This window comes from Lissotriton vulgaris, chromosome 2_1, assembly GCF_964263255.1.
Source record: "Lissotriton vulgaris chromosome 2_1, aLisVul1.2, whole genome shotgun sequence".
NCBI classification, from domain to species: domain Eukaryota; kingdom Metazoa; phylum Chordata; class Amphibia; order Caudata; family Salamandridae; genus Lissotriton; species Lissotriton vulgaris.
Genome location: NC_141687.1, coordinates 759,353,606 through 759,361,391, shown reverse-complemented (window position 1 = coordinate 759,361,391; position 7,786 = coordinate 759,353,606). Strand labels below are relative to the sequence as shown.

At 38.1% G+C, this 7,786-nt stretch overlaps 1 protein-coding gene across 1 annotated transcript in view; it reads right to left on the bottom strand.

The window, feature by feature from the left end:
• Positions 1-6,963: 6,963 nt before the first annotated feature.
• SPTY2D1 (SPT2 chromatin protein domain containing 1) overlaps positions 6,964-7,786 on the bottom strand; it is a 204,965-nt gene continuing 204,142 nt past the window's right edge. The window contains exon 6 of the mRNA XM_086956071.1: positions 6,964-7,317. Coding sequence (XP_086812197.1) covers positions 7,215-7,317 — 103 coding nt within the window. The 3' untranslated portion in view covers positions 6,964-7,214. The remainder of the gene's footprint in view (positions 7,318-7,786) is intronic.

The window sequence follows — 7,786 nt, the reverse complement described above, 5'->3', positions numbered from 1 at the left end:
TCTCCCTAAAATGAGAGAAAGTTATAACGTATGTTATGCTTATTTCTCAACATTCCATGACAGAATTTTGAAAAGGCACAGTTCAATCGTTCACAGTGGTGTATAGTGTGAAGGACACTTTAAAAAAATGCATATGTCCTTTGGACCATTTGTTATAAACGTAAATGACTGCAATCATTCATTGTGAATTGAGTGCTACTCGCAAGTCATGCCAACCAACAAATATTAGGAAGAAAAAATAAATGATTCCACTCATCTCCCTAGCTACTTCATTTCAGCTAAACAAGAGAATATGACCCACACATTCGAAAATCAGACCATGTAAGATCAATGTAGATTTTCACACTCTTGAGCAAGCCATGTCAGCAAAGCACAGTAATTTCACAGATCTGACAACTAAGGCTTTCTTAGATACAGATTAAAATCTTACATTTCAAGAGTAAAGTTCGCTAAACAAATGGGGTCTTCACACAGATAACCAAGAAAGTATGAATCAATTAAGAAAATATTTCCACAAAATGCAAGAAACCAAAGGTTTCATTTAAATGTACAGTCCTCTAAATTCTCCTGGAAAATAATCTTGTCACACAAAATATAAATATACCTGAAACATCCCAAGTATTAGAAAACGTCTGCAAATTAACACAGCACTTATATTACAGCTTAGTTAAGGATAAATTTCAAGAAACTTTAAAACCAGTGTGTCATGGGTATCTGAAGACGGAATATGCATGCACAACACATGAGAATAAAGTAACCGTGTCTTCAAATATATATTTGCATCAACCTAGTCTTATTTGGGAGATATCCTTAACCAAGAATAGCACATGGTGAATACTAATTATTAAAACAAATGCTTCTCTGATCTGACCGAGTCAACATCTACATTAAGAATTAACAAATGTTTAAGCTGGACCAAATTGTGAATTTGGAAACATTGTTAAGTCAGTTAGAACAGCCAATACTTTATCCCCGGGCCAATAACATTCTGGTAGATTTCCAAAAGGACTTAATAACGCATCTAGCATAAGTAGAGTGCGGGCAGCAATTTTTAAAGGTCTGCCTAACTGGTGAAATGGCAGATGAATTTTCCTTAAACTAGATTTCATCTGACTATACAATGATGTTAAACGCTTTTTCCCGCTACCCCTTTAGAGTCTATAATACCTTTTTAAAAAGTGCAAAACAAAAGCCACAATCCATTGACCTTAAAATAAAAACTCACAAGGAACCATGTGGTCAGTATGGAAGGCCATATAAATTAGAAGTCTCTAGATAATCAGATAGGAAACCAAATGGTCTGAGGACCATTCCTGGAAAGCCATTACTCTTTTTACATAAAAAATAGAGGACTCGTTAATTGAAACCACATGCTTTAAACTAGCACACTCCACATGCTTGGCCAAAACAGAGTTGGATGCTAATTTGACAATTGGAAGGGTAATTAGAAGGGGAATGGTTGGGCCAAAACAGGAGAAAGGTAGTACAATTCTTGTCCATGCAGCACCTAACACGGTTATTGTCATTTGCCACAACGTGGCAAGCTATAACTCTTATGTAGTTTAAGAGAAATGAGAAAACGTTTCTGATGACTGAAGCTATTTATTAGACCCTCATCCACTCTGTTACTGGCAAATAATAGAGCGGGTGAGGTTCAAACAAATAAAGCAATTGTGTCCATTCTATGGGGTCTAGCTTCCCATCTATTAAAGGTGGTTTTGGTTAGCGTGTAGGATATTTGTTGTTGTATAGATAGCCCCGGTAGTAACATCTTACAGGGTGGGATGAGGTGGCAAATGATGAAGCATGTAACATTACGTGAGTGAGCCATCCTCGTCCAATTCTTGGAATTGCTTTGAATTTAGGTAACAAACAATTAGCAGCACCCAGAGAACTCATTAGGTCTCAGGTACCAACCTCCTGATTTGCTGAATAAGCAAACTGCATTTCTGTGAGGGTATCACACCAATTTTTGTGTTTGTTTGAGTTGGTAAGGGCAAGCGTGAGCCTAACGCCCCTTTTCCGTTTCGTGGTAGAATAAGCAGATACTTCTAGCACAGTTTAAGAGTGATTTATTGGAGAGCAGTCAAAATTAAATACAGAAACCTCTTGCAAAGGATATGGAGGATGGCTGGCAGGGAGAAACTGATAGTGATCACAGAAGCAAGAAAGCCCTGCCAAAATAATAATGACATAAAAGAAAATTCCACTCCTACCTACTGCTGTTTTCCTCTGGCATACCATTTCTTCTGAAAGGTGACTATCAGATAGTTGAAAAGTAGGGTGTCAAGCATCTGTCCTACTCAACTGTTAGTTTTCCAACTAATGATTTACCATCAACACTGGGCACTACCCTAGGTAGTTCGATGGGTATACTTCTCCATTTGAATTGCCACCTAAATCTGTTTCCTTGAGAGAGGTGGCTAATTGAAGTGTCACGTTAGTATATCCTTGGAAAGTGTGACCCTTGCAACAGTGCCAATTAGCGGAACCAGTATCAGTTACTGACTTTCACGCATTATGGCCAAAATGGTTAGTTTGTAAATATTTACTTGCTTCTATTGCAGGCCTTTTGAAAGCTATTGCTATGCTGGAGGTACAACCATCCCCAGTAAAGACAATTGAGACTATCGCAGGTAGTAAAATACATTAGGCACTGAGCTCATCCAAGGGGATGCTCTTATTAAAGGCAGCCATATCGGAAGAGCAGTAATGAAATCATACTATTTCAAATACACTCTTCCATCCCATTTCAACCTGAATTCCATTTGGGCAGAATTTCCACATAGAAACACATTTTGTGCTGATGGTATGTTATGCAATATCAGTGAACCACTGTCTTCTCTCAAGACTGTAATTGATTCTTTCCATTAGCTTGCTTCTTTGGAGCAGAGAGTTGCTGTTGGAAAAAGTGACCTTGTCCTGCAAGGGGACCCCTCCCACATGGTTACTGACTGAAGATAGAATTTCAGCCATCAGATGTGCCTTGGGCAACAGTGATGACACCTTTAGAGAACAACTACCTGGGAGTGACCTCCCCTCTGACAATATTGCTTATTTTGTACAGCCCCTTCAGCAAGGAAACAATGGCACACACAAATGTATGCTAGTAGCAAACATCCTGCAACCCAGAGAGGATTCATTCATGCGGACACAGAATTGCAAAACATGGCTGCCACAGAAAAGCAGTGGACAAAAAGTGACACTCTGCTACTGATCTTACAAAAGTCTCAGTGCATAGGCCAAATCTAGATATCTCCGATGTGCAGCAGTCACGAGCAAATATCACTGTGAAAAGCGGAACCAAGAACACATTGTTACCGCAAAGTTTTGTATCCCAACCAAGAAAAAGAATAACATACCAGCATAATACAATACATATTTGTATGCGGAAGATCAGGACCAGAATTCGGTTGGGTAATTCTGCACTACTAATATTATAATTATAGATAATTTCCTGCACTTTTGGCATTACCTTTAAAATAATTTGTGAATAAATTATTCCATCCAATTGCCTACTTTAGTATACTCTGCAATTGTTTGTTTCACAATAAATAAACTTTAAATAAAATAAATGATTACACATATATTAATAAAATCATCAATTAATGATTTCTATTTCTCCCAGGATTAGATTGGTCTGTAGCATCCTTAATTTAGTACAAGATTCACATGAGAAAGGAGGGGCTGAATAGAAAAGCAATAAAATATCCCTATCACTATTGAGATTTAGTATTTCAGTCACTACTGAAAATAGTTAACACTCTTAAGTGCTATAGATTTACTTCCAGTGCCCTCATCACTTGTATTTTTCCACGTATATATTCAAACAGGATTTGAGGACACATTCAAACAGGGTCCATTTACATTCCTTCATCGTCGTGATCATAAAGATTATTAGGATTTTCACTTACCATTCCGCATTTAATAGAACATTTTCCAACAAAAAACAACCTCCACACACAAATACAACACTATTTTGGGGTGCAACTGACAGAAACAACTAGAGCTTTGCTGTAATTGCCTATGATGTCACTTGGAACGTCTCGGTGGAAAACAACCCTGCTACTGATGCTACTTATGTTCAATATGTAGGAAGAATACAAAACAGATACTTCCAAGAGGTGCTGTGATGTCTTGGCAGTCGATAATCGCCTTGGTTGATAGCAGCAGAGAAATCATATGTGGTTATATTCAGCTATATTCCACAGCCTACTCCCGTGCTTTCTGGCTGCCCCACAACACTTCTCTTCTCTTACTAGGTAGGATTACATCTCAACTGGGTGAAACACATACATTACTAAAATGAACCAAAGTGTTTGAATGGGATTTTTTTCACCTTTTGTTCGCTACGGTTTATGAAGTCCCATGTAATCTCTCAGTGCACTTTAAACATGTTGATATTTACCCATTCACGATTTTACACATAATTAATTTTAACCCCTTGCGTGCTGCCATTGGCCGACAGCAACACTACCTCGCTAGTGCTGCCGTCAGCCAACGGCCGACGTGGCCCCGGCCATTTGCCACAAAATCGCAGCAGCGGCAAAGGGGTTAATATTTCTCAAGCAACAGGGCACAAATTAGCTGTTTCACTGTATCTCCAGTTAAATGAGGCATAAAAGCAAATGCCAAACTCCACTACACTCATCGTATGGGCCCTGTCTGTAGTGTTGCTGCTTTATGGAGGACAAATATCTGTAACCTTTCCTCTCCACTAGGGATACATTTGGAGGATATTATGGTTCTGTTATTTCATTTATTTTGTTTTAAATACCCACTGTTTGCTGAATCAACAATGATATCCTTTTCCTTTTGGCGTTATATCACTATCTTTAGCATTGCTTTTTGCGAATACAACACAATCAGGGGAGAACATCTGTCCTGGTGGGAATCAAAAACCAGCCTGTTCACAGAAGTGATCGTCAATTCACCATCTGTGTTCAGTTAATACAGCTTTTCTCAGCAACTTACAAGACGATTAAACTGCAAGGCACTACTTTTCTGAACAAAAGTCAAGTATGAGAATCAAGAATGATGGCAGAAAGATCAACTAGTTACACCAACAAAGTATGAACAGCAAATTAAGACAACAGTTCATAGAGCTATATTTTTTTAGAAAGAGCACCGTTGTAAGATCAAAATTGGTCATCTATGTAAACTTGTTTCAACATTTGTAGTACTTGCTAATTCACTTTAACTCATGAAAACTGTAACACTTTTACACAGAATGTCGGTGTCCTCACACAAAAAGTGAGTAGTAACTGAACAGGAACACCTAATGTGGCTTTGCAAAACTAATGGAGGAAAAGATGCATGTATGCCAGTCAGTGAAACTTGCTGTGCATCTGCGACTGCAAGTTTTGAGAATGAAGCACAGTGTTCTGGACTAATGGTGATCAATCACCCACCCCATTTATAACTTAGCACAAACTCTACGACCCACCAGAGAAATGTGTTGATTAACACAGTTTTTGTGAATCATTGAACTACCCAGAGAATGCACGGAAAAACGAAGCCAAAACACAATATGTATCCATGTGCAGAAAAGGCTTACTACAAACCTCATAAAATCATGGGCTTTCGGATGTTTCTTACTAAATAATGTCAAAGATGCAAAATAGATGTGAAAGGTTTTGAATTTGCCCAACGCTCTGACTGCGGGAGCTTACCGCATTCTCAATGATTACTGACCTGGAACACCCATGCTCCTTCCATAACCTTAAAACTACAACTAAAGTCTGCTTCAATAATAGATATTCAGCAGTAGTAATTGGGGGAGGGGAGCAAGGCTGGACAAACATTTTTTTAAACACAGCATCAGTTTTCATGTCCCTACGCTTTTCACCCTCGCCTTTAGTATGAAAAACGGAAAATGCAAGCAAACTGCAACTTTTTTTAAATACATATTTATACTCTGTAAAGCTACACAAAGGAAACATACAATATAGTTCCATTCACCCGACTACGAATGCACATCAAAATAAAACACTAGCTTCTCAAGGAAGCCCCTCATTCCCCATACAATCTGAAAAGCCCAGTCTTACAGGCATCTGGCTTCTCATGTATTTAATCTATGTAAATTGGTTCAACATTTGTAAGGTTTCATTTAATCTTACCTAGGGACAATCAATCTGTATGTTGCAAAGATGTACGGGTGTGGGATGGGGGGTCTTAGGGTAACAAATGCAGGCTCTGACATTAGATGTCAGTTTAGAATTACAGTGCACTACTCACATCTAGCTTAATATGTTTTGCAGAACAGTGAGATACACCATAGGAAAACAAAATGGCAATAACTTTCCACTAGCTCTGCTTTGTGTTAGTATGCGTCTATACTGAAATATAAACAAACTGCATAGGTATTACCTATGTAAGCTTCAGAGCTCAATTTAAACATCCGCTCACAGAACACTTGGGAATCCATGACAACATAGTGAGGTGCAAAAGGAACAATATCCTAGAGATTTTCAAACAATTTCTAGGAGTAAACTCTATGCCCACTCAAAAAGGCTTATTCTATTAATTGGGTATAAGACAGCTTTCAATCTAAGTGCTTAGAATAGAAAAATGTACAACACCACCACCACCACCAATTGTCTGCTTTCGTCTTAAAGGAGATAGATAATAAGGAAGGAACCAACACCCGAGGCGTTACTGCTTACATATAAGGTTTCTAACTATGTTGCAACCGTTGTCTGTAATTCACGTGTTATACCCGTTTACCAGCTGCAGTTCAGGTTACCCATTTACCAGCTGCAGTACACATGTTCATACTACGCAAGATAATTTATCACAAAGTGGAGAACTGCTTGAAAAAAGACATACACTGAGTATAAAACTACTCAAGATCAACGTACACATGAAACATTTCTTATACAGGATCAAACTAAAATCATACAATGACGCTCAACAAAGGGGATTTAAACAGAATTGTAGGAACTATTAGACAATACGTAAGTACTTACAATTCCAATAAAGGGCCACATTTATTTACACATGATTGTTTTTAAATTACTTCTCCACTACATTACAAATAAATATTTGTGGTTAAACAGAAGGTGTGCTTTTCTGACGTTTTAGCTGATGTGAGAGGCTTCAATCCTCCATTTCAAAAATACTAAGTAAAGCTGTAAGGAAAATAATATGAGAAACAATTGAGAACAATAAATAAATCTGAAAGTCCAACGAAAACATAAGGGGGGTGGGATGTGCTATCGCTTTTTCAGTTTCTTTGTTTGTTGTTTGAATTTCCTTTTCAGTTCTTCTTCCTCACGTTTCATCTCTTCCAGGTCCTCTTGTACACCTAGCCGTAAACTGCCACAGATAATAAAGAAAAGGAGCATTTAATAAAATCTTTAAGTTTTGTTTTTCAAAATCAAAGTAATGTTACACATCATAAAAACCTTTCATATCCTGCTGACGTCATAAAATAGTTTGTAATCAAAATTTCATGGCAAATCGACTATTAGAATTATACATAAATTCAAGAACCCTTCTGATGGTTCTTTTCTTCTTTTCTTTAAACATTAGACATGAATGCTGCTGCTATTACATTTAAAATGGGCTTTAAAAAAAACAAGAAAAATATCCATGCCCACTTTGCTACTGGATTCAAGGTAGCCTGGCTGATGTGGGTATTACCCCAAAACCGGTCCCAGGATGCTTGTTTCCGGTCCAGGGAGGACATGGCTTGGCAGTTCGGGCAGGACTGTTCCCAGGAGGAACAGGGTCAAGACTCATTTACATATGGCTGGGCCTGAACTGGGGTGGCGAAGTGAGCAGT